Source organism: Falco peregrinus, chromosome 10 (genome assembly GCF_023634155.1).
Source record: "Falco peregrinus isolate bFalPer1 chromosome 10, bFalPer1.pri, whole genome shotgun sequence".
Classification (NCBI taxonomy): Eukaryota; Metazoa; Chordata; class Aves; order Falconiformes; family Falconidae; genus Falco; species Falco peregrinus.
The window spans coordinates 7,577,531-7,602,298 of NC_073730.1; the positions used below are offsets into that span (position 1 = coordinate 7,577,531).

The window sequence follows — 24,768 nt, forward strand, 5'->3', positions numbered from 1 at the left end:
TCTGGCTCTTTCACCCACTGCTGTAAAGCTAACACATCATCATCCAGTGCCTTTATCCCAGTTAACAAAGCCCAACCGAACTTCCCTGCCAGCATCCGTGAAGCATCCGAAGCACTGTGAAAGGGCAGGCTCCTGAAAGTAGATTCAATGGCCTTTAGGGCTACATCCTCCCCCTTTGCCAATTCTGGCCAGTCTTCTGGAGTGGTCAACTTGCCAAGCAATGCAGCCAAAGACCCACCACCGCTCCACCTGGGGCATCCTGGCACACCACAAGAACAAGCAGCACCACCTGAGCTCTTGTTTTCCCCTTTCATCTTTTTCAGCCACAGCATTGCTGTTCATGTATCCTGCCAACTTGTTCGGTCCAGGCGGCAGCACCAGACTGGCCTCCACCAGCAGCAATGCTGATCCCAACTCAGGCAGGGTCAGATACACAAACGTGATACACACAAAGACGGTCAAAAGGTGTTTATTACCTCGACATCCCAGTGAGGCAGTGAAGGTTCCCCAGTAGTTTCCCAGGCTAGGTAAGCAGCAGGCGGGGAGGTCCCTGGCACAGTGGGGCAACAGTCCATGGTGAGAACAACAGGTGGGAGTTTCTGAAGCTTTTATGTGAGTTTGCGCATGAGCATTGTGTTATAATTACCTAAGCATCCATGCAAGTGATCACACCAAAAGGAACACAGCTAGCTATGGGAGAGTGCTTGATACATAACCAGTTTGGGAATACTTAACCAAGGACAACATGCATAACAATATATTACAATGTAGAATAATGACCTCTAATGCCTTGAAGTGCTTCATTACAACAAATCCAGGTTATAGCTGTACTGCTCTCCATCGCCTATCTCCTTGCCATTTTTAACATTCCACATTTAACTCTACAGTACATCTACAAGCACACACAGCTAAACAGATCATGGGGCTCAATGGTGTGTTCTGGGCAGCCAGAATTTGTAGAGGAGATGGGTTCAAGCACATCCACTCCCAGAGGTTTATATGCACGCGAACACACACATGCAAGCACTGATGCTCACCTTTGCACCTCAACTCATCCACAAAATCCTCACTCTGGCTCCACAAAAAGAATGCAGACACCCCCACCATTCAGCCCACTATTTCACAAGAGGGAGCTTGCTTCTGAGGACAGGAAGCCTTCAGTACTTCCCAACATCTTTTCCTACCAGATACCCATATGGGCCAGAAGCAATTCACCTGAACAGTGACAAAACCATCCACCACCTTACCTAAACAACCAAGAGGCGCCTCCACAGAGAGGCAAAAAATCCCAGCTTTTTGGGTGTTTTATAGTGCTGCAAGACTATCTTTCTGTGCAGAGGAGATGGGGGAACCTCATTCGCAAATGAGTGTGGAGTCAGTTTTCCAGGCGAGTTTATTCCAAGTTTGGATCTCCTTAGGCTAATTGAAAAAACATAACAGTCCCAGTTTGAAAAAAATTAAACATGTTTTCAACAGCTGAAAAATATTTCCATAAGCAACATACAATCATTGTGCAAATCTGAGCATTAGCAGGGAAACAAGCAAGCCCTTGGACAATCAGATGCACGTTGCATGCCGTAGGATTGCAGGAATGGGTTTGTGCCACCCAACCTCCAACATCAAAGCTCCGAGCTGGCTGCATGCTATGGCTGTATGGGCACAGCTCCATGCAAGGGAGACGAGCCTGGCAGGCGGCCGGTCATACACCACCGGCAGCACCGTTTTGGAGACAAGGAATGCTTGTGCACAGCCCTGCCTTGCAGGTGCAGAGCTAGTCCTCTCCAGGAGGAACCAGTCCCTGCAGCCCCCTTGATGTCAGCGACCTTTTTCAGGTGAGTGAGGGCTGCTCACAGCCACGGAGTGTTGTGGGAGCAGGCTCCTTACATCTATTCCTTGTGGAAACAACTCCGGCATCCCCCAGAAGTCGTCCTTCAGGTCCCAGCAGGCTGGCCTAGGTGAGCCTCTACCAGATCAGAGGGACAACAGGCCAAGGGCAGCTCTACAGCCAGACCATTGCCTAGACATCACATTTCCTGGCTGCTGTGTTTCAGGAAGGCTAAGAAGAGAGAACCCATGTCATCTGAGGGGTAGATGAGCAGCTTATCAGCGCAAGCAGTAGGCAATATTGATGCTAGCAAGGAGCTCCAAGTCCTTTTCCTTTATCAGAGCCTCACATTGTCTGGCAATGCCCAAGCTCTTCTCCTGCCTCCCAGATGCATTGGGTATGTGGGAGCTGTCCCACATCTCCCAGCTCTCTGTAAGGATCGGGACCTTAATCTCCCCTTCACACAGGAAGATAAGCCCAGAGGGCCAGAGGTAGTCAAGGGGGGCCTGGGCTGGCATTCAGCTTAGCTCCACTCCAAAGCTCATGGTTGTTACACCAACACTTCTGCAGCATCTTTCATTTCTTAGCCCAAGTTCTCCATGCTCTGCCCCTGCATGTGCTGTCTCCCATCTCCTTACCCACTTTCTTCAACTCTTTTGCAGATGAAGAAATAGGGAATAAAAGGAGGTAGTGGTGGTGGGATCAGGCATGGGATAGGAGGCAACGACATCCTACGGAGAAGGGTCCTGAATGTCTGCAAAGTGACTGTAATTGGGATTCTGGCGTAACCTGTTGTAGACATAAATGGTAAGTGCTGGAAAAAGCTTCAAGAAATACTCAGCATGGTCTTCTATTTTGGCAGTGATCCTGAAAAAGAACAAAACCAAAATGGATTTTTAAAGCTTTGCCCAAGGAGTCAAGTGTCTATGATGCCCTGGTTCCCCCCTTGCAGAGAAAAAGCCATTCCAGAGGATTTCTGATAACACAGGAAGTTATTCCTAGAAATCCTTGAGCTGCAACTTTTCTATACATTCCCTAAGCTTTTCAACCCATTTTTTTCCACTATTCTTCCAGCACCACCATCTGCCTAATCCCACCTGCATCTTCACTGAAGACCAGTGCTGGCCACCACCTTCAGTGAAACCATCACTAGGAGCTAACACCACCTCTTAACCTCATGTCGAAGCACCCATGACTATAGAGGGTTGGAGACGCTGGCATCTCTTTAGGAGTCAGGACCTCCTAACAGGACCTGGTGCTTCCTGATCCATATCTCAAAGCACTTCAGCACAGTAAATATCAGCACTTTGGAAATACTAGCAAGGTAGGCAAGCAGGCTTTTCAGAGGTTTAAAGGGTGATACAAATATTTAAGAGTGATCTAAAAAGCTTCCTGGAGTTATGGCAAGGAACATCAGCATGCAGCAAAAAGAACAGCCCAGAAGGACACGTTCACTGTGCCCTCTGCTGTAGAGCCACGTCTCCAGCCTGCAGGCTGCTCTGCAAAGGCAAGGGTGCAGAAGGAGCTGTCACCAATTCTCTGGAGCTGCTGGAATGGAAGGCTCTGGGTGAGGATAGTCACCTGTGGGAGATGATCTGGGACTCAGATTTTTGCTTCGAAATCTGAGGTCCAATCCTGTGAACTAACTTCCTTTTCCTACCCTCAGGAAGGTGACCGAGGGCTGACTCCAGGCTGCGTGCTGCCGTGACACGCAATCTTTCACACACTATGGTGCTGCCAGAAGAGATAGCCCCTCTAACAAGATGAGCTTTGACGGACTTCCTCCCACATCCCAGTTGTGTTCACCCTTCTAGAAAACCATCTGAAGAAGATTTTGCTCTCAAGCTCATTGACACTTGCAGATATCCAGATGCTCCCTGTCATGCAGCTGTGGCAGGGGCAAGGATGTGAACACGTACCTGGTATCTGGGTGTTCATCCAGGTTTCTGATGAGCCTCAGTAGGTCTGTGACATCATTGCTATATTTAAATGGTACTCCTTTCCTAGGATTTTCCATGATATTCAGAACATCTTTGTCAATCTGAAAAAAAAAAAACCAACCCATGTAGATGATTTTCTGCTTTTCACACACCACAAAAGCAACACGTCTACCTCCACTCATCACAACCACTGCCTTTCTGCAGGGACATCACTGTGCATGGGCAGATCTTCTGACCCTTAAAAGTGTATTTGCCAACACGAGCAGAACAGTTCACTCTGCAGGGCATGTGCTATACAGACCGCCTGAATCTGCTAAGTGTTCCCTCTCCTGCCTTGCCAAAGCATGCCATTCACATTAGGAATGTCAACATGGCACAGGAGATTTTTCATGGATGCCTGGGTGCAGGAAGGACTCGGGAGTTTTGATCCAACTGTGCCACTGCTGAGAGGATCACACGCGCTGCCATACTGAACTGAGACTGTCCGATCTCCAATGATGCAGCATGTCTTTCCAGGACGGCACCTGCAAAAGCAGGCCTGGTCTCACTGCCTTTGAGCCAACCTAACAAAACACTTTCACCAGAAAATTCCTGGCCACAAGGGCCAGAAGTCCTTGTCATAAGGGGTCACCAACAAATGCCCTTGAAGTTGTGCCAGCTAATTCTACAATGACACACACCCCTACTACCACCCCAGATAACAGAGCTCTCTTTAGCAGAAATCCCTTTGGTTTATTTTGACTACATGGCTCAGACTTAATTGTTTCCCCCAGTTACCTGTATCAGCGTGAAGCTACTTCTTCCAGTCACAGTTTTGAACAGGACCTGTGAAACACTCAGGAAAAGCTTCTGCCTAAATGTCTAGCTCAAACCTTGCATCAACCCAACGGGAAGAGGATTACCTTTTTGGTCCACCGTGGATAAGGAAAACTTTTGGTAGGATTAGGAGCTTGAAAGACAGTTTTTCGGTTCTGGAGATCTTTGATTTTATTCCATATGCTCTTCAGGAACCTGAACCTCCTGTGCAATAAGGAGCTTCGTTAGCTGCAACAGGACATGGCTGTTCCCAGCACCACATGCAAATCCTGTACTGAAAGCTTTTCCTTTGTATTCCCAGGACTTACGTCTGTTTGCTCCAGAAATAGGGATGTTTGCTCAAACCTTCCAAGCCTCGTTCATCGTGAGAGACCAGACTACTTACAAGGTCCAGAGCCTCATGGTAGTCAGGGGAATCAGCAGCCAGATCCTCAGTACTGACTTGCTGAAGGGGTTTCCTACCCCCCGTCAAAACATACAGCACGAGCCTCCTGAGGGCCTGCAAAGAAATACATCACTGCTTACGTGCCAGATGCATGACGCTTCTTACCAAACAGAAGAGGACTAGTATTTGCAAATGAGATGACTGCGTACACGAGCACCCACATGCAGTTACAGGTGCGCAGAAGCATACAAATATACACAAGCTTTGAAGCTATGTGCACAAAGGCAGAGGAGGCAGGCACTATAATCATGCTCACAGTGTATCTGTGGCTATCCCAGCACCAGCCACAGCCTTGCATCCTAATCACTATCATTATTATGCAGCATCTATATGTTGCTTTGTTATATATTATACGGGCTTTCCCAAAAATCAAGGCGTTTCCTAGTTGAGGATGCAGAAAGGCTTCCCCTAGAGCTCACAGCAACAGAAAATATCAGCCAGAGCCTGAAATTTTAAATCATACATTGATTTGCAGAGAAGTTACCTCTAAGTCTGAGTTTACAAGTTCTTTTTTGTCTTCAATCAACTTCCTTTTATTATCAAAGTCTGCCAAGTAAATTTTGCCACCTAAATCTGAGGAAACAAGAGAAATTGTTAACAAATAATAATGGAAAACTTTAATACAGTCTGTCACTGACTTTTGTATGGCCCCTTCTTTAGAAAACTGTTCTCTGAAGTGATCTGCTGTAGGTTGATCTGTCTGCACAGCCCTGGAAAGGAGGGCAGATCTAATGAGACATGTAAAGTTGTTCTGCTCACTCCTCCATGGCTGTCTGCGAACATACAACATGCAAACATCTATACATATTCAAAGAGAAGAGCTAATGCCACAGACATCCCATTCTGTATAGACACACACAAACACCCACCCACCCCTTTTTTTGGTAGTTATGAAGCATCTTCTCTAAACTACAGGCAACAGGAAAACAAAATAAAAACATTGAGAAAGCAAAAGATAACCTATGAAAAAGTTGCTGGGATGCAGATCCTGGTGAGCAAATCCGAGGGAGTGCAGCTCTCTCACTGCCTGGAATATCATCTTCAGAGCATCTTTGTAGTACATTTGGTCTTCTGGTTCCTGCAGATGTTCTTCAAGGTTTTTCTCCCAGAGGGGGAAGCACAAATACATGTAGCCTTTCGCCTTCTCAAACTGGAAAAGCTTCAGTAGGCATTCACAGCTACCACATTGTTCGAAGAATCTTTTCTCTTTGTCACCCTCTGTACTGCGGCTTATCCTTACTGCTACCTCTGTCCCACCGTGGAGCCCCAGGTAGATGCCGCCCTGGGAGGTGTTGTGAATTCTCTGCTTGATGTATTGAAACGTCTTCAGTTTGCCAATCATAGGGCGATATATTGCATAAAGTTTTTTCAGCTGGTCCCTCCAGCGCTTGCTGTTTGGCTCCCAGTCCTTGAGGGTTTCTGGAACAAACCTGGCATTGTGCTGGTGAAGAAGACGTGCCATATTATGAGCGCGGTTCCGATTTGCAACAGCGATAAGGTTCCCAACATCAGTCCGTGCTCCTTTTTCACACAACAGCTTTGCTATGTCGCAATCATTTTTCTCTACAGCCACCATCAGTGCTGTGTTGCCCTCCTCATCTGCATCATCAATATCTATTTCACCCTTCTCCAATAAAGTTTTCACCAAATCTGGGCTCCGCATTTCAACAGCTAGGATGAGGGCAGTTTTCCCACATTCATCTTTGCTTTTCACATCAACACCGCAGTCCAGCAGGAAATGGGCTATGGAGACAGCAGACTCGTATTTTTCCTTGGCACAACCTTTCTTAAGGGCATGGATCAAGGCATTCCTATCTTTGTTGTCACGAATGTTCACATCAGCCCCCATCTCTTGGACAAGAGTTTTGACAACTGAGAAGTAGCCCTCCCGACAAGCATCCATCAGTGCTGTCACACCTCCTTTATGCAGGTTCGCTTTCTCTTCACTAACTGCCCTCCTCAAATTCACATTTGCTCCTTTACTAAACAGGAATTTCAGGGCTTCTTCATTCCCATACCATGCAGCCTCCATGAAAGCTGTGAAGCCGTTATCGTCATGGTCATTAATATTTAACCCACGGTCAAGGAGGAGCTTTAGTATATTCACATTTCCTGCTATCGCTGCCTCGGTAAATGCCGTGCCACCGTTGTCCTTCCTGGTATGTGGACAAGCACCCTTGTCCAGCAGAAGCTGGACCAGGTCCTCATCATTAGCTTGCACAGCACTCTGCAGCGGTGTCCAGCCACTTTCTGCTTTGGAGTTCACATCTGCCCCTTCCTCCAGCAGCCTCAGCACATCTTCTTTATTACTGTCCCTCACAGCAGCATTTAACTTGAAGGCCAGGTCTTCTGCTGTCTCTGTGCTGGAAGGGGTGGATGCCTCCTGCTGGCTGTGAGCTGTGGGCTCCATGACGGTCAGCAAAGGGCTCTGTACCTCTGACCTTCCTAACCTGAGCCCAGGGATCCCACGGGAGGATGGGAGAGGTGCAATGCTCAGTGCCTTTGTTGTGGGGGATGCTCTGGGTTTGGCTGATGAAGCACACCAGGCAGGAAAGCCTGCTATTTTAAGGGCTTTATGGTTTTCACCTAATTGATAAACAGAAAATCTGGATCGATTACATTGTGAAACCTCACTATTTAGATTTGATGTCCTGCAGGTCTATGTGAGGGGCAACCAAGGACAGCAATGGCAGTGCCAGCCGAAAGAGCTAAGGCCTGGCAAGAAGCACAGCTTTAGCAATTACCCAGACACATGTACTCATCCTGTTTGCTTGCCTGGTCTCCACACTAATTGCAACCTAGGCAGGCATCCCTTGGGGTGTCTGGGTGAGGGGACGGGGAAGAACCCAGGGTGTTCTTGCTATAAGTTTTATCTCAGACTTATTCCAGGTTGCCTAACAAGCCTGCCCCCAGCGACGTTTACAGGTGGAGAACGCAGCAGGCAGGCAGAGAGGGTCATTCCCCTCCGGTTCTGGGTGGCAGCCACACACGTGGTCCTGGGAAGTCCTGACCCGACACCTGGAATGAAACAGGCAGCCAGCCTGAATCCCTCCTGCTTCCATAGGCAGTCAGGAGATCCTGCCTGACCAGAAGCCTTTCCTAAGCTTTTCATGACATTAAGATGTTCATTAGGCAGGACCTGATCCATCTACGTCTACTTAGAAAACCTGGAACCCCATTACCCATTTTCCTGCCTGCAAAAGCTGGTCCGAGTGACCAGCACTTCCGGGAGTCACTGTCTGACAAGCTGAACAAATTATCTAAGCAAATCAGAAAACGGACAGAGAAGTCTCAAGGAATAAAGCCAAAGTATAAGTTTACATGAATTTACCCTCAGGAAAACCTAGGATCATTTTAGACCTGGCTGTCCCCACCCCCACACACACCCGGAAATGAATAAACTATTTAATTGATTTAGCTGCATCCCATTTCCTTCCAGTAGCTTCTAGGTCTTCTGCCACATATATATTAAAAAAAGAAAAAAGTTACTTTCCTGGCTCAAAAAGCAGCACAGCATTCCCTGGGCAGCGCGAGGCTCGAGCTCCTCTTCCTGTGGTCGGGAAGGCAGAAGCCGGGGAAGGGGGAAGGCAGGGGCTGCACGACTACCTCCTCCCCAGCTGAGCACAAGCACAGAGCTGCAAGCAACCTGCCCTAGGAAATGTTTAAACATTTCTATCCCACCCCATGACCTTGGGCCAGGAGCTGCATCACGCCTGCGCCATCATGGCGCCACGCTGGCCTGCCAAGGCGTGAACCCTGCCCGCGGCACCCACCGCCACCATGGCGGGATGGCGAGGAGGGGGTCCCTCTGCCCGGCCAGAAACCCAGCCAGGGCTTAAAACCCCTTCAAAGCCAGGGAGCAGCTTTTCCCAGCAGCTGCTCTTCCCTGCTGCTTCCCAGCGAGCACCCCCGGATAGCATTTGCTTCCCAGCAAAGCCCCCACAGACATGCTGTCCCCTCCCAGGAAGGAGGAGCTCCAGGAGCATTTTATCCACTTGCAGGGGGATGCTGGGGGGTTGGGGAGGCGTTTGGCACCTTCAGCACACAGCAGAGAGGTTGTGAGCTCAGTGCTCTCGCCGTACGCGCCGCCCCCTCCCCCCGACTCCGTTTATAACATATGCTTAGCAGTGGTTCAGGAGCGGAAGGCATAGGAATATTAAATGTACCAGTGCTGGGGGTGTGTGGTTTTTTGGAGGGGGTGGGGCAGGGGTTTGAAGTCTTTTATTTTAAGCTTTTCTTTACCTTTTGGTAAATGTATCCGCATGAGGAAACTAGCCATGCTGCTGAATTTCCCCAGGAGCTCCAGGTCCATTCGCGCCACAGGCAGCATGTCGCTGACCATACCCACACCAGCAAGCGGGCAGCTGCCCACTGCCCAGGCGCCAGCCTGCTCCTCTGAAGGTCTGTGTACACCCAGTGCCGCCCAAGGCAGCCCAGTTCTCCAGCCCGTCCCCTCAGCCTGAAAAACATGTGCAGGTAAAATGTGAAGGAGCCCAGGCTGTGACATGCCACCCAGTTTTCCCCCCCCCATCCCATAATATATGGTGAGCTTACCAGCATGCAGAGCCCGTGCAACCTCCCCAGCCACCTCCACCAAACTCTGCCAGCTGCAGGATTGAGGTCACGCTGGAAACAGGGCTGGAATTGCATCAGTGAATTCACACCTGGCTTCCCATGGTACGGTGGTACAAACCGGGTGTCCACACGTGTACACAGAGGCATGGCTGGAGGCAAACACCAGGGCATGAATGCAGAAAAGCACACCCTAAAGAGGTGCGTGGATGCAGTCCTGCACGTTTTACGTGCATATCCAAATCCTTATGTATGCCTGCATTGCTTGCTCACATCTGCATGCCAGCTTTCACAAAAGCTCTGCCTGTGCAGGGGTTGCTCCTTTGTACCTAACTGTCGTAGCAAGCATCCTGCTTCCCACAGCTCGCCCGCAGGGTCTGGGAACATCCCACAGTCTCTGGATGGAATTTCACAGAGTTTGTGCTGCCACAGGAGACCTTGACACAGCCCCACAGGGACAAAGACCGTGAAAACTCAGGGAGCAATCTCAAATCACTCTCAAAGCTGTCAAGATCCAGCTTCAATTCACAGAAATCTGCTGAACTCAACACCATCTCTCCCAGTTCAACCAGAGCTGCCAGTGTTTAACTATCCTGGGGAAAAAGAAACAAAAAAAAAAAAAAAAAAAAAAAGGAGAAAAATAAAAAAGACATGAACCAGGAGAGCAGGAGCACATCACAGGCTCAGAGCCAATGATAAAGACATAAAAAAAAAGTTATGTTACAGTATATAGTAATGGCACATCACCCACCCACCCAAGTATAAAAGCCGCCTTCAGCTTGCTAATTTAATTCAATTAATTCATTATCTTATGGCAGGAAGATGAGAGACCGCAGGACCATTGGAACCCAGACCCTAGGACCACCGGAACAAGGTGCCTGCAACCAGCAGGGCCACGGCAGAAGTTTCCTGTACACCAGCAAATAAAGATTTGTTGGTAGTATTTTTCCCTTTCCCTCATCCCTGATCCAAATTGCTTTCCACAGAGTCTTAAGTTTAAAATCTTAGTCCCTGTGGCAGGCAGCTGACGGGGAATAGGAAAGCCTCAAAGTTTTTCTAAAGCATGGGAGTCACAGAGCCCCCCTCCGCAACCGCTGCTGTACCCCCTACACTGCGCAGCTCCTGCTGTATTTGCACTTCTGCAGAGTCCTTATCTGGCCCCATACACACAGGGCTCGGGAGGTGGACTGCTGAGACACAGTCAGCAGGGAAATCAAGGGCACAATTAAGCAAATCTTCCTTCTCCTCCATCCTGATGGACCTACACCCATTTTGCAGCCCTTCCCCTGAGATAACATTCTGAGCACCCATGTCCTGGCTACCATGCGAAAATAAACATGAGGCAAAATGCAGCAACAAAAGCTGCCTGCCAAAGACAAAATAATTTTTAAAGCTGCTATGAATAGTAGGATGGCTTTTTCTTCATGTTCCCCACACTTGCTTCCTTATTATATTTCCAAATGGGAATGTCCCAGAGTTTATATGCTTGACCACGCTGATGTGACTTTCAGTGCTGGAACACAGCACTGGAAAATAATCCACAGAAGGATGTGATTTAAACACTGGCAGGTGATGCTATCCACACAGGACCATCAACCACGTTTCACTTTACTATGGAGCATTTTTAATCTGCATTTGCTAGATTTTTTAGACTGATGCTCAATGCTCATCACCCCAAAAAAAAAAAAAAACCCAAAAAACCCACAACCCTAAAACAAAACAAAAAAAACCAAACCAAACCCACAAAACAACAACAACAACAACAAAAACCAAAACAAACATAAACCCACCCCACCCCCAAAAAAACCAACCCAACCAGCACATCTGCCAGCAGGAGTGGGCTGGCAAGAAGAGGTGAGGGTAACAGCAAGGCAGGCAGGGACCTCACCAAGCAGGGCACCAAGTCCCAGTCCTTGGGCAAGGAGAGTGGAGCAGGTCCATCAAAAGCATCCCAGATCAGTCAAACAGATGAAATAAGAAGCCAGGCTGAGGAGTTGAGCTTAAATGCATTTCCTGAGCAGCAGAGGCAGTTCCCCACCATTTCTCCCAGCTGCTGCTCATCCCCAGCTTCTCCCTGCAGGCTGAGCCCAGGTTGCAGCTGCACCATGTCAGAGCTGCCCTCCAGCACATGCAGCCCACCCCGGGGGAGGCCGGAGGGCTGCAGAGCCCAGTGCTGCCCTCAGCACCCCAGCAGTGTCAAAAAGCATGAACATTATTACTAATTTTTTCTTGGTTCCCAGGGCACCCAGGAGGTAAGAATCCCTGCATGCAGCTGGACCAAGTTAGCAACCTCGGCATTCAGCTGCGTGTGTATTGAGAGGGAGGGTGACCCCTGTGGAAATACATCACATGTGATTTTTGGCACTTTATTCAGGCTAAAGCCTTGGAGTGAAAGGCGCAGAGCGGGAAGCAGCGTGAAACAGCTGCTGCCTCCCCATCAGCTGGCACAGGGGCTGGCTGAGCACTGCAGAATGCTGCATAAGGTGTTTGGGGTATTTGCAATGGTTCAGCTCACGCCTTTTGCTGGTGACCTTCCTTCAAAAACGTATTTAAACAGCATTTTGTAGCATGTGTTTGCACACTGTCTTTAAAAAAAAAAATCATGGGTGTACACGCATACACATGCAAACAGGTAAGAATTTGCCTGCATGCGTGTGTTGTTTTGCATGCGTCCCCATCGTGGTGCATGCACACAGAAAGCTCAGCATCCATACACCTATACATGCGCATCCACCTGCTCAAATATGTGTCTTCGTGGGGCCACTCGTGCACGTACGTATGTGCCCTAAGGCCACCCCGAAGGCTGCGTGGTCCTGCTGGAACAGGGACCCTTGGCCGCAGGAGGAGACAGGAGAGCTGAGTGACAATGCCACCCCACCGAGCCACTGCTGGGAACGCGCCGGGTCCCAGGGCAGAGGGAAACGGGTGGGTTTTTTTCCACCAAATAAATCCACCCCCCATCCTGGCTCATGGAAACCTGGCCCTGGAGCAAGTATGTGTCACACCCCAGGGGGGGACAGTGCCAGCCCCCATGTTTGCTCCCCGGAGCTCAAAACTTCTCTGCTGCTTCCAAATTTGCAGCCTCTGCCCTGGGAAACTTCGGTCATGGTTTATTGGAAGCAACCACAGCCGGCCGTGCCCAAAGGCGGTTGCAGGAAGCTTCAGCTCCTCTTTCTCAACGCAGTTCTGTGGGTTGGGGTTTTTATCCCCCCAAAGGCTTTAAAGGTTTTGTTATATTACCACTGGGTTTTGCCAGCAATCGTGAAGGGTGCGCTGGATGCAAGCATGGGTTCATTGACTGAGTTTTCTCTTTGGGGCAGCATCTCAGACTTGCCAAGATGAAACTGCCCTGCAAATGGGACACTCCAGTGTCAGCTGTGAAGTCGAGCGCTACCACCGAGGCTGAGACTTGGCCTGGGCCATCCATTTCCATGCCTGGTACATCCAGAATGAACAGACCCCAAATTTCCTTCTAAAGAAAGCTCAAAAAGATTTTAATTGTACATTTTTCTTACTTTTTTTGTTCATCAAACATAGTTTTTTAATGGAGAACCAGATTTAAACAAACTTCAAGGTATGCAACAGAAAACATTAATTTTGCTTTAGTTGGAAGCTGCAGTTAAAAAAAGAAGATCATGATTTTTGTTTCTAGTTGCTTCTAGACTCTTTTTCTGCTCTTTCTTGCCAAATATCTAATTTAAATACTTCCTGGACACCTTTCAGCTCATTTGTTCCCTCTGACATGCACTAAGATCAGGTATACACACAGGCTGCTGTGATTCTGGATCTCCTGTCTCGTAAGACATGGCCACGCTTAATGAAATAGTGAATAAAAGATGAAGGGGAAGTTTAAACTGGCTTCCTCCAGTTGAGCGGATGGCAGCTGTGGGGAATAGGGATGGAGGAGAGTCGGTGTATTTTACAATGAACGATGCTCCTTGGGCTCTGCGTGGCTGTGTTAGAAGAGACATAAGGCTTGGTTACAGACGCAGTTGCTTGTAAAAGGCTCTAACGGCAGAGACTGGCTTGTGCTAACAGTGATCCCTTGGGACCCAAGTGCTCCTGAGTTAGTCACCTGCCATGCCAGCTCCTCCTCGGCAGTCCACTCACACTCTCCTCCACTGACGCAGGCCAGTTAATTTTGGCTTCCAAAACACGCAATAAATAGAAAGAAGACAACTTAAAAAACATGCTTTGTTTGGTTTTTATTTGGAGCATTAGCATCTCCGAGCTACACTTTGACGCTTCCCTCCCCGCATCGCTCATGCCGCAGGCATCCCTCCAGTGCTCCTGTGGTCCCCACAGGTGCCTACGCCACGTGTCCCCCCTCTGCCCTCCCAAAGCATCCCGCAGGGACGCAGGGGACTGCTCAGACCTCAGAGACAGCGCATGCTGCAACAGAGGTAGGATGTTTTCTAATAACCCCTCTAATACTAGATACCTTCCCCCTTCCAAATGAATTCAATCAGCTGAGTTATTGATAAAAATCAAGTATTATTTATGACAGTGACCCAAAAGCGGGTTTTGCAAACAGCAGCCCTCACTTGAATTCTCCCGTGCTTTTAAGGCAATGATGTCTTACTGGTACTAAATAAGTATTGGGAACTGCAGTGCTGCAAAGTGCTCAGAAAATGGTGACCAATACAAACAGTACTGAACACCCTGGCAATTAATATATTCAAAAGTTAACTTGTGCTTTCATTTTTGCTGTGAACTGTTCAGTTTTCTTCACCTAGCCAAACACCATGAAGCTTTACCCTTCACAAGCCTTTCCCTTCCTTTTCTGTTCCTGACATTGCAACTTGTAAAGCAACTGTAAATGCCCCTTAAGCCATACAGCAGAAGCAGCTTGCTTTAGTACGCTTTACAAGTCATCCAAAATTAGAATGTAAAAATTAATCAAAAGCCCACAACCAAAAAAACACTTGCTGTCATAGTATTTTCCTCTTTACATTTATTTTATAATGACAATATTATGCTAGTAATGAAAACAGACCATTGTGTGTCATTCACTTCAGTAACACAACGAAGGTGGTTCCAGTTGTAAAATAAATAATAAATAAGGAAGCAGTTAAAATCTCCCTGTAAACACAGCCGGGGCCCACCGAGGCTCAGCAGTTAGAACCGGGGTGGGGAAGGTGGAAGAGGACTCAAAGTAACGTCCCCAAACCGGTCCTGGGTCCCTCGCTCTGCTCAAACAGCTGCAAAAAGCCAGAGCGATCCTGTGCTCGGGCTAATGCTTGGGGCGGCGTGGGGTGCGGGGAGGCACAAGATGGTTCCCTTGGCAAGGAGTGAGTATCAGCAGGATGAGGACCTCCAGATTTGATATTTAGGGGTAAATGGAGGCACATGTGGCAGCCCAGGCTGTCTCAGTAGGAAACTATGCTGACGGCATGTTCCCCATGACAGAGCACAGGACACTGGTGGGCTCCCCATCACCCACCCACATGGCTGCTGGCACTGTTGCTGCCAGATGGCACCCACAGCTTTCCAGGGTGGCTGTGGGACCCAGAAATCCCTGCTCAGAGGGGCTTTCTGAAGAGCTCACCCCACAGTTCTGAGCTGATGACATGTCCTGCCGCACCCCGAGATGCTGAATTCACTGCACGCGTTGCTGTTTTACTTGGCTCCCTGGATTTCTGGTAAAATGCTGTGGCCACTGTGGTTTCACCAGCCAAGGGAACACCAAGCCCAATTTTAAACCAGGGAAAAGCCCTTCTCCCATGTGTAAAAAATAAGTTTTCAATAGGTTCACTCAGCAAAGTGCCTGTTTTACATCACTACTCTCTGTCTAGGACAGGCTGCTAGTCTACGTGCCGAGATGCCACCCGCGTTTTAAGGGGAGAAAGGAAACAAGACGGACTGCAAAGCATCCTTTTACTGCCATCAGTGGTCCTCCAAGCTCCAGGGAAACCTGCCACCTCAGATCCCTCTTGCAGTCCTGCCAGAATGCAGCTCTCGCTGCTGCTGTTCGCGTACCTTGCTCCACGGGCATGTTACAGATCTGGCTGGTCACCTCTCTTGTCATACAGAAAAGGTGGGAGGCATGCTAAGTGCTACAATATCTAAAATAATTTAATTTACAAGCTCCTTGGAGCAAGGTGTATGCTTTCAGCAGTGCTCTTGGAATAAATATATATATAGTAATAATGATAAAATAAATAATAATAATAAAAAATTATGCGTGTGACCTAAGAATATGTGCAATCTAAAGGTCATGTAGCTTAAGCAAGGGATAAAAACATCACTGCTAGGGAAACGCTGTACTGGAGGAAGGTGTAAAGCGTTGATGCAGAGCATGTGTAGGAAATGGCAGAAGAAGGATCTCAGGATCAGGATGTAGGGTCACTCCAGCTGAAAACGCCGTATAGCCTTTGGACTTTCATTCTGGCCATTCCCTCGTAGGAGAAGCCCTGTGGGCAGGTCTGGGGTGGTTGCCCCAGGCACTGCGGGAATTGCAGGCTCCTGTGCTGGCTCTGCAGCTGGCGGCTGATGCTGCAGGTCAGAGGCAGGGTCCTGAGAGCAGGTGGGAGCTCCATAGTTACAGATGCTCGTGGGAATCTGGTCTCTTTTTCCCGGCCTTGCAACACAAGTCCGATTTCTTTGTGTCCCTGTGGTGGTGCAGGTCTCCGGCCATGCTGCAAGGGGAGGCATTGGGCTCCCACCAGCTCCGCTCCTCCAGGGAGGGAGGAGGACCTCTCTTCCCAGCAGCTTGGTGGGAAGCGGGAAACGCTTGAGGTGCTGGGGATCCTGTTAAAAAGCCAGGGCTTCAGCTGAAGCCCCGAAACGTGGACCTCAGCCTTTGAAAACCGTCTTTCAACCTCTGCCTGGTCCCCCAGCTCATGCCCCCACGGCAAATTTGGGCTCGGGTCAGGTATGCGACCGCTTGCTGATGCCGCGGCTGGTGGCCTGCTTGGTCATGTCCTGGTAGGAGGCGGACTTCAGGAACCGGGGGTAGGAGTCCTTCTCCATCAAAGTGCGGGTCTTAGCCTGGGCTTCATTGAAGCAAGCAGAGGTGGCACCCGAGAGGTTCTTGCGAGTGATCTCCCTGGTTTCGTGGTCAATATTCACCTGCAAGGAAGCAGCATCTACAAACATTAACTCGGCATTAACTGCCCTCCCATGGGAGGGCTCTGTCTTCAGATGGGGTGAAGATGCTCGCAAGCCTTAATATCCCTTCATGTTGGTAGACCATGCAATGTTAGAAATGAAAGTTCTCATGAACAAGAGCACATCTTCCTCCCTGAGCTGAAAGCATTTTAACAAAACTCACTGGGGTATTTTATTCTTTTCCCACCCTATATGATATCACAGAACAGAGGCAGAAAATGTTCTCACCTCCCTGGGTGCCTCACTTTGGACAAATTCCTCAAAGATCCTGTTGGCCTTGGAGGCCAGCTTGGTTTTTGATCGGGTCTTTTTGAAGTCCTCGCATGCCAGCCAGAAGTCGAGGTTCTCCTCACTGAACTCTGTCTTCAAGAAGGTGTGGAAGGCGGTCACCCCACCTGGAGAGAGGAGAGAAGGGTAGTTAACAGGGCAGAAGGGGGGAGGAAGAGGAGGACCACTGCCAGACATGGCCCTGCCTGGCGAGCATTGCCCTGAGAGCTCAGACCATGACATCTGCAGATTTCCTTTCCCTCCAGGCAAATTCCACCCTCTGAGACACTGCTAATTGGCCTCTAGACTCCAATAAAATCCTTTCCCACAGACAAGTAATCCTCTGGTTTTATTTTTCTGACCTTTCTGTAATGAGGCTTCAGTGTATTTTCTTTACAGCTTCGAAAAAGAGCTAATTCTACCTAAGGAGAAATCCACTGACGTATCAGTACGCCTGCAGGAACCAAGCAGTGATGGCTTTATTTTTATTTCTCAGCTGAGATCTAGAGGGAACGTGATGCTGAGGAGTATGGGAAAGTAATTGCAGCAAGGATTTTAGAGCCAGGCTGCAGGGGTGTATTAAGTTACAAAGCCGGAGATGCTTGTTAGCCATCACAGCGTCTGAGGAAGGTGGGGATAAAAAACCATGCCTAGCCCCAACCTAGCACTATGGAAGGACTTTCTCTTGCTGTAGAGTAGATTTTAAGGTAGACAAGTAATTTCTTAAAATTTGGCACTTCTACCATTTTTGTACCTGCTGTAAAGCCCAGTGTAAGGAGGGGACTATGTGTGGGGCTCCAAAAGAGGTCCTCTCTCTGGGGCTGGAGGTACCGTCCCCATGGGGGAGAGGGAGACGGCACCTTATGGGAACCCTGTGCATCACCATACGTCTAGCAAATACTGGAGGGAAAGTGGCTACATGTAACTCGGTAAAGCAGCTGAATTCATTCTCCCTGTGGAAGAGCCATCCCCGGAGGCATGGGACACACAAACAGCTAGAGGGTAGCAACACAATTTTCTGAGCAACAAAAGCCCATGGGGAGGTGGCTGCATTGCTGTGTAAAGGAAGGCACCGAGAGCAGACAAGCTGCCTTCTCCTGAATGTGAAGAAATCGACAGTCCCCCCTGACCCACTGCTGCACATGGGATGCCCACAATGATGCTCCTGTCCGGAGGCAGTGCTTGTGCCCCTCAAAATACACCCAGCCAGAAGAAAACGCTACAGATTCACAAGCTAGGAAATGAGACCTGTGCATCAGCTCTATCAGGGCAGGAAAGGGGACCCTTCCTAAATCCTAAACCATCTCATTTAGGGAGGAGACAAGACCTCCTCCTACGCTTGCTCCAGATGCACCGTCACCCCCTTGCTCACTGGGACTGCATTTGTCCTACCTGCCCTCAACAAGAGAAGAAAACAAGATCCTACTCACTTTTACTCTTCAGGAGCTGGTCGAAGGACTCCCTCCATTCGAGTACCTCTCGTGAGGAGTCTCTGGAAAAGACAAAAGGATGTGAGGCTCATCCTGCCGATGTTTCTCCTGCCCCACAGTGAAGGACGGGAGCACTTCAGTCAAGCGGCCCCATTAATGGGAGACTGCAAGAATGGAGGCAGCGATGCTCAGTAGGAAAGCAAAGCGAGACCCTGGGCTCCATTACCTGTGGGCTCTCTTTCCTTTCTCCCTTTCTTTTACCTTCCCCGACGGCTCACCAGACCTCAGCTCCATAGTGCAGCTTTGGCCAGGTAGCTTCTCTAGAAGATACTCAGAAGAGCCCTCTTCTGCTGGTGCAAGCCCAGCAGAGCCTCCTCTGTAAGAAGACACCCTGCCTTCAGCAATGATATTTAGTATTTAATTTTAATGTTGCCTGCATTCCCCAGGGGTCTCAGCCACTGGTCTCAGACACCAGGAACTGCAGGAGCCCTCTCAGCTTCTTGCCTGTTGCTAAAATCCTGCTCTCTTGTGCCTAATGCCAAAGCATCAGTTCTCCCATCTGATTTTATAACTGGTAGAGCTGGGAAATGATCCGCCTTCCCTGCCTTCTGGGGTGGGATTATGGGGAGGGTGAGCTGTGCTCAGTCCTCTCTGCTGCGCAGATGGGCAGGAGCATCCCCCAGGACAGCCTGGTCCTCAGGGACCTGTCCCAGGCTGAACCTGGGACATGGCACTGCTTGGCTTACCTCTGCAGCTTGCTGGAGGTCCCAATCCTGTGCCCCAGCTCTGGTTTATGAAGCAGGATCCCTAAGCGGGTCTTCAGATCCTTGGCTCTGGAAGAGAGGAAGGGGAGAAGTGGGATCGCTGGACCACTGGACTGCTGCCACAGACCCCCTGCCTCACAGGGGCTGCACTCCACAGACCCGACACAGCTCAGAGGGGCAGCCCTTGCTTCTCAGCTTCAGCTGCCTCTTTGCCTTCTGATTTACAAAATAAATGCTCCCCCAATTGCTTTTTCTGCTCCCTGGCAACCACACTCAGCAGTGCATTAAGCCCAGAGGACCGTTTCCTCCTGCTTGCTTTCCTGGTAGCGCCGTATGCATTTATTAAGCACGGTGAGCTTTTTCCTCTGGGGTAGGTAGCAGAGCAGCGGCTGAGTGCCCAGCTGGAGCCCCCCCCCAGCCCCCCCACCTCCCTGGAGTTAACCTGGCTCCTTTTCCTGTCTCCCTCTCCCGGCAGTGCTACACTGCTCTCAGAGCACTGGAAAAACACAGCAATCACTCTCCGCTTAGCAAAGCGGGAGCATCTCCCTGCTGCGAGGCTGTCGCAGCAGGGCTGCTGCTCCCCTGCTTTTTTTTTTGGGGGGTGCCCCTGAGTCACCAGGAGCCTGTCACCATGTCATGGAGATGGTTGAGCTCCCCAGCGGCACCATCCACCTACCCCATGCCTTTGAGACCCGGCGAGCCTGGTGGCAGCACGATGATGCTCCTGTGCCAGAGCCCCTCTGCGAGAGCCTGAGATGCTACTGCCTGTCACTGCAGCGGTGGCATGGAGGCACCTCCCTACCGGGAGGTCTCTGCGGCAACACGGCAGGAGCTGCTGCTAAATCAGCTCCGCTCCCCAGGGTCCCCCCAAGGCAGCGCGCAGTCCCACTGCTATTTGCGTGCTGCAGCTCATTCAGGCATCCCAAGGCACTCAATACAAAAATAAGTGTTTAAATGTCAAGCCGGCAGCACGGGGCTTTGTAGCCGTGTTTGGCAGGAGGAGCAACATGTCACTTAACGTTTCGACTGTGTTGACAAAAATAGTCCTGCTGCTGACAACTTGAAGCAAGTTCTGCAGAAACAGAGCCAGAGAAACAACCCTTGTGTGTTTGTACACACAGACACACACAGGGCAGCCCTGTCCAGCCTCCTCTCCCTCGGCATGTTTTACCTCTATGTTCCCCTCCTGGGTAGCAGAACAGATGAAACCAGCAAAAATCACTTGGGCCATCCTTCACTGCAGGTTTTCTTGCGGTCTGTACCCCAATTTCTACAGAAATATCACAGCCTCAGCAGCAGAGGCTGGCCCAGCCGCTCTGAAGTTAGGTGCATCTTTTCCAGCTAACCCTCTGCATCCCAGAACTGCGGCATGGCGAAGCCCCTTACCTCTCCAGGCAAGTGATGGGGAGCGCAGCTAACCCCTGGCACATGCTGAAAGCTGGGCACCCAGGCATCCAGCAACTCATCGGGTCCTTACAGCAGCAGCAGGGGTGTGCAACAGGCAGCTGCGGCACCACCTGCGCCCGCGGTTGTGTGCTGTCGGCTGGAGAAGCGGCTAGGAGCCCTGCTTTATATCGAGTGGGAGGGGGGAGAGCTGGGAGGGGGGCCCAGCATCGCTCCAGCCTCCAGCCAACCAAAAGCTGCTCCAGCAGTGCCCGGTGAAGATAACGGCTTAGGTAGGTTTCTTTTGTGCTGTGAAGGGAGGGGGGAGTGGGAGGCCCAGGCTTGTCCTTGAGCATCACAGTCATAACTGCTTCCTCGATAACAGGAAAAAACAGGCTCGTTTCCACCGACGTGCAGAGGCTGCTGAGTAACCGCCGGCGGGTGGGTGCGCAGAGGGGGAGAGTGAGAGGGACAGGACAGACGCTGTCATGCACGGCAATTCGTCAGCTCTGTCCTGTTGCCCGAGGACTTTCAATCCTCCCAGCGCTGCCAGGGCTGGCATGGCGGCATCGCAGCAGCACGCTTTTCCCCAGGTGCTTGAAGCAGGGGGTGCCAGTCCCCGGCAGAGTCAGGCTGTTCTGCAGCACCCCAGGGGCAGATGCAAAGCCTGGGGGAAGGGTTTGCGCTCCCCAGGGCAGTGCAATAACCCCTCACCCTTGTGCTGCAGGTAGAGCAGAAGGGTGTAAAGTTTCCACATCCCCTCAAATTGCACTGCCGGTCTACAGCTAGAATAAATAAGGACTGATGTCTGACCCCATGTGCTGGCAGAAGTTGCACCTCTTCATCACAAATCCTCTGCTGGGTCTATGATGGGAGAAGAAAAGACGTGGGGAGGCACATTAAAAAAAAAAAAAAAGTCTTAGCAAAGCGAGGAAACACATCTGATGAAGGTGGATCCTAATGAGAACTGAACACAAAGAGACTAAAAGCAGGGGGAAGGTTGGAAGCTGGAGGGAAAGGACTGAATCAGCAAAGCATGAAGAGAAAGAGTTAAACCAGTGTCAGACTGTGCAGCAGTGAACCCCAAGGTCTAGTGCAACAAGCAGAGAGGTCCACGACAGCCAACAGGTCCCCCATGCCAAGGTCGAGCTCGCACAGGGTCCCTGAGAGCTGCCCTCCCTGAGATTCCCCACTCGGTGGCTCTGGGAGGGAGCTCACCATGGTGGGGGGAGCGACCCTAACCCCCCCCCGCCCACAGCCCTCCCGGGGCAAAGGCAAGAGCTGCCACCTCCGCTCCTCATCCTCTTCCTTCATCCCCACTTGGTCCCTGCTATTACCGGCCCCACATCCATCACAGATATTTTTTCCAGAGCTCAGGTTGTCTCCTTCCCTTGCTGCCTGCATTAATCACACGTGGGACATTGCTGGAGCGTCTTGCTCATGGGAGATGAGTCGTGCCAGGGGAGGCGCAGGCACGTGGCCGTCTTGGCCCCAGGCTGGGGAGAAAGGCTCCTCTCCAGCTGCCCTCGGGGAGCAGAAGCACGAGGATATCAGGACAGGAGACTTTTGGAGGAGCACCAGGCACCCCAGCTCCCTTGAACTGTAATGGGGACTCCTGTATTTTTCCCACCACTTAGAAAAAGCCACTGAATTATCTTGCCCAGGGCTAGCCGTGAAAGATGGATCAGGACTAATGAGCAAACACACGGTTTTAGCTCTTGTCTTGGCATTAATGACAAAAGCAGCCTCTTGCCCGATAGCTCTCGTTTGTTTGCTTGGGGTTTTTTCCACTTGAATAAACAATTTTAAGGCTTCTTGGTTACAAATATTCAGCTACAGATAAATGTCTGGAGCTACAGAAAGCTCTTGTTCATGTCTTCCCTGTGCCTTAAAACCATGATTAGAGCTGTAATCCTTGCTGTGGATTTAAGGAAAGAAGGGGAAGAGTAAGGGTGAGAGGGCTGTAAGTTCACCTTTGCCTGCATAGATGCTAAGGTCTGTGCATGCCCACAGTGTGGGCATCACTTACCTAACACAAGGTTTGGAAGTTCTCAGCCACATCGGCCTGATGTTCCATCCCAGCTCACTGCCGTGCTGGGAGCACTGGTGTTGCAGATGTGGTACGGGCACCTGGCACCCACAGGAGAGGGTCACACCCGGGTATCCTGGCACTGGCCACACACACATACCCCTCACACTCCCCTCCCAGCTGTAGTGGTTGGCCAACAACATGTCATGTCTCTTCTCCTCTGTTACCTGCATCTCCATCTCCTCCCCAGTTTTCTGCACAGACACGGTGCTCAGCAAATCCCTGGTGCTGATTTGTCTCATCATTTTGCAGTGCACCTGGTGTCAAGCAAGACTTCATCTGTGTCTTTTTTTCCCTTTAAAATCATGCTCACGTTCTGCAGCCCGTTCTCCCACGTACAGATTTGCAAAATCACAGGATGGTCTGGTGATGCTGCCTGGTGTTTGAGGCATCCCCCGAGCAGGTTACGCCAAGAGGACAGCCTCCAGGAGGCTGGGCACGTGTCATGGACACAAAGGACAGATGAGTTCTGGCAGCAAGTTCGTGGTACCCGAGACAGCCGCTGCGCTGGGAGCCATGTGCTGCTTGAAGCAGCTGGGGCCATTGTAACTGTATGGCAAAAACACAGCCGGAATGGCAACGACAGCCATGGCCAAGGGGAGAGCAACACGGGTGATGAGAGCCAGAGCAGAGAAGCTCTGGACATCTCTGCTGTGGTATTACAGCCTGCTGAAACCTTCACCTCGCTTCAGCCCCTGTCTCCTCGCTGCTTTTTCCCATAGACAAAAAGCATTGGGCAAGTGTGTGCATGGTTTTACCTTGTCCCCTCTGTAGCAGTTTTTGAAGGATTTGGCTCGGGTGAGGCAAAGCTGATGGCAAGACAAAGCGAGGAAATGCCTGCACTGGGAGCTTGGTCCCTGCAAGCTCCCATGGGAGGGAGAGACCCCTAAAAAACCTCAGTGGGGGGGAAAGAGTCAGTCAAAGGCTGTGTCTTTCTTGGACATCACAATCACCCAGCCAGAAAATGCACAAAGCCATAGGAAATGTCACACTCCTGCCAGAGTCCCATGCTTAGGTGTCTGAACTGGTGCGCAGCTCTGGGATGTAGACACAGCAGTACCATGGGTGGGGATCTTAGCCCAGCCACAGGAATGGGATCAGGTCATTCCAGTGATGTCCTCCCCACCAAGGCCAGGACAGACCCTCCGCCCGCTCTGCCGCAGCCACCAGCTCCCTGCCAACCCTCCGCCTGGCAGCCCTGCTCCCTTGAGGCAGCTTTTCTAACTCTTGCCTTCGATGGGGTGGGAGATGCTGTTCGAGGATAGGCAGCTTGCCAGCCTGGGATGCAGGAGGTGCAATATTTTATAAATGTAGAGCTCTTCAGTGGGGTTATGCAATAGCCTCCAAGCCTGACGACGTATGTGTACTCAAATGTCTTTATGCTGCTCTATATCTAATTTAATTACGTCCTTCCTGTCTCATTTAGCTTAGCAGCCTCCCGCGGCTCCAGCTCAGTTGCCTGTATTATCAGCCCTTGTTTGGGAACACAAAAAACATCTGTGTCGCAATGCCTGGGGCCAGGCTCCCTTCCCGTAAGTGTGCCACAGCCTTGCCGGCACGAAGCCCACCTCCCATCTATGGGGACCAGCCCTCTGGGGGTTACGTTTCCACCAGAGAGGTCCTGGCAAGCCAGGCAGGGTGTGCTGGGGGGACCCTGCATGCTTGGGCTGGGAGATGGCTGGAGCTTGGGGGCATCTGCGGTGGGAGAGCTGCATCCGCAGCCGCCCTTTGGCAGCGCAGCGCCAGCACTGCCAGCGGTACAGCTACCAGTTTCCCCATCAAAAGTAAAACACAAAACCTCTCAGCCCTAGGCATTGCTGCTGGGTTAGTATTTGTGAAGTGCCAGCAACCTTGAAAAATAGGAAAATAAAATTTTCAGCTCCAAAACTACACCAATGAGGCAGGTAACAGGGAGAAAGGTGGGACTGGTGACAGGGTGCAAAGCACCCTTGTGCATGTGGCCCAGTGCAGAGCCAAGCTCCAAGGAGAGTTTCTGGTACCGAGTATTTTTTGCATTTTTATATAGCTTGAGTGGGATAAGAAGGGGAGGATACAGAAATGGATGGGAAGGGGAAGGAGGAGGAGAAGAAGAGCTGGGCCAAGCCACACTGCTGAGGTCTTTCTGCA

General features: G+C 50.5%; 2 protein-coding genes across 7 annotated transcripts; both read right to left on the bottom strand.

The window, feature by feature from the left end:
• Window positions 1-1,375: 1,375 nt before the first annotated feature.
• RNASEL (ribonuclease L) lies at window positions 1,376-8,949 on the bottom strand. 3 transcript variants are annotated; one of them, XM_027778590.2, is made up of 6 exons: window positions 5,987-8,949; window positions 5,511-5,599; window positions 4,890-5,080; window positions 4,668-4,785; window positions 3,745-3,866; window positions 1,376-2,614 (listed from the first exon to the last, which is right to left on the bottom strand). In XM_027778590.2, the coding sequence occupies exons 1-6, from the start codon at window positions 7,434-7,436 to the stop codon at window positions 2,557-2,559; spliced, it is 2,028 nt and encodes a 675-aa protein (XP_027634391.1). In that variant the 5' UTR covers window positions 7,437-8,949; the 3' UTR covers window positions 1,376-2,556. The 3 variants fall into 3 exon arrangements, 2 of the variants coding, with proteins under 2 accessions (XP_027634391.1, XP_005231676.1); XM_005231619.4 differs by having other exon boundaries at window positions 1,376-2,692; window positions 5,987-8,946; XR_008749027.1 differs by lacking the exon at window positions 1,376-2,614 and adding an exon at window positions 2,666-2,692 and having other exon boundaries at window positions 3,745-4,289.
• A 5,583-nt stretch (window positions 8,950-14,532) lies between these two features.
• On the bottom strand, window positions 14,533-20,845 carry LOC101918544 (regulator of G protein signaling 16). Of its 4 annotated transcripts, none has more exons than XM_005231620.4 (5): window positions 20,556-20,831; window positions 19,152-19,238; window positions 18,406-18,467; window positions 16,937-17,103; window positions 14,533-16,669 (listed from the first exon to the last, which is right to left on the bottom strand). In XM_005231620.4, exons 1-5 carry the CDS (start codon window positions 20,633-20,635, stop codon window positions 16,469-16,471), a joined length of 597 nt encoding a protein of 198 aa, XP_005231677.1. In that variant the 5' UTR covers window positions 20,636-20,831; the 3' UTR covers window positions 14,533-16,468. The 4 variants fall into 4 exon arrangements, with proteins under 4 accessions (XP_005231677.1, XP_027634393.1, XP_027634394.1 ...); XM_027778592.2 differs by lacking the exon at window positions 20,556-20,831 and adding an exon at window positions 19,846-20,333; XM_027778593.2 differs by lacking the exons at window positions 19,152-19,238; window positions 20,556-20,831 and adding an exon at window positions 18,632-19,139.
• Between the last annotated feature and the right edge of the window lie 3,923 nt (window positions 20,846-24,768).

Coding starts and splice junctions, on each gene's coding strand:
- LOC101918544 (XM_005231620.4), bottom strand. CDS start 20,635: ATGAGTTGCTGGATGCCTGGGTGCCCAGCTTTCAGCATGTGCCAGGGG. Junction 19,239..20,555: donor CCCATCACTTGCCTGGAGAG/GTAAGGGGCTTC, acceptor CCTCTCTTCCAG/AGCCAAGGATCTGAAGACCC. Junction 16,670..16,936: donor AAAGTGAGGCACCCAGGGAG/GTGAGAACATTT, acceptor GCTTCCTTGCAG/GTGAATATTGACCACGAAAC.
- RNASEL (XM_005231619.4), bottom strand. CDS start 7,436: ATGGAGCCCACAGCTCACAGCCAGCAGGAGGCATCCACCCCTTCCAGC. Junction 5,081..5,510: donor TTGTAAACTCAGACTTAGAG/GTAACTTCTCTG, acceptor ATTTCTTTGCAG/GCCCTCAGGAGGCTCGTGCT. Junction 2,693..3,744: donor GATGAACACCCAGATACCAG/GTACGTGTTCAC, acceptor GTTCTTTTTCAG/GATCACTGCCAAAATAGAAG.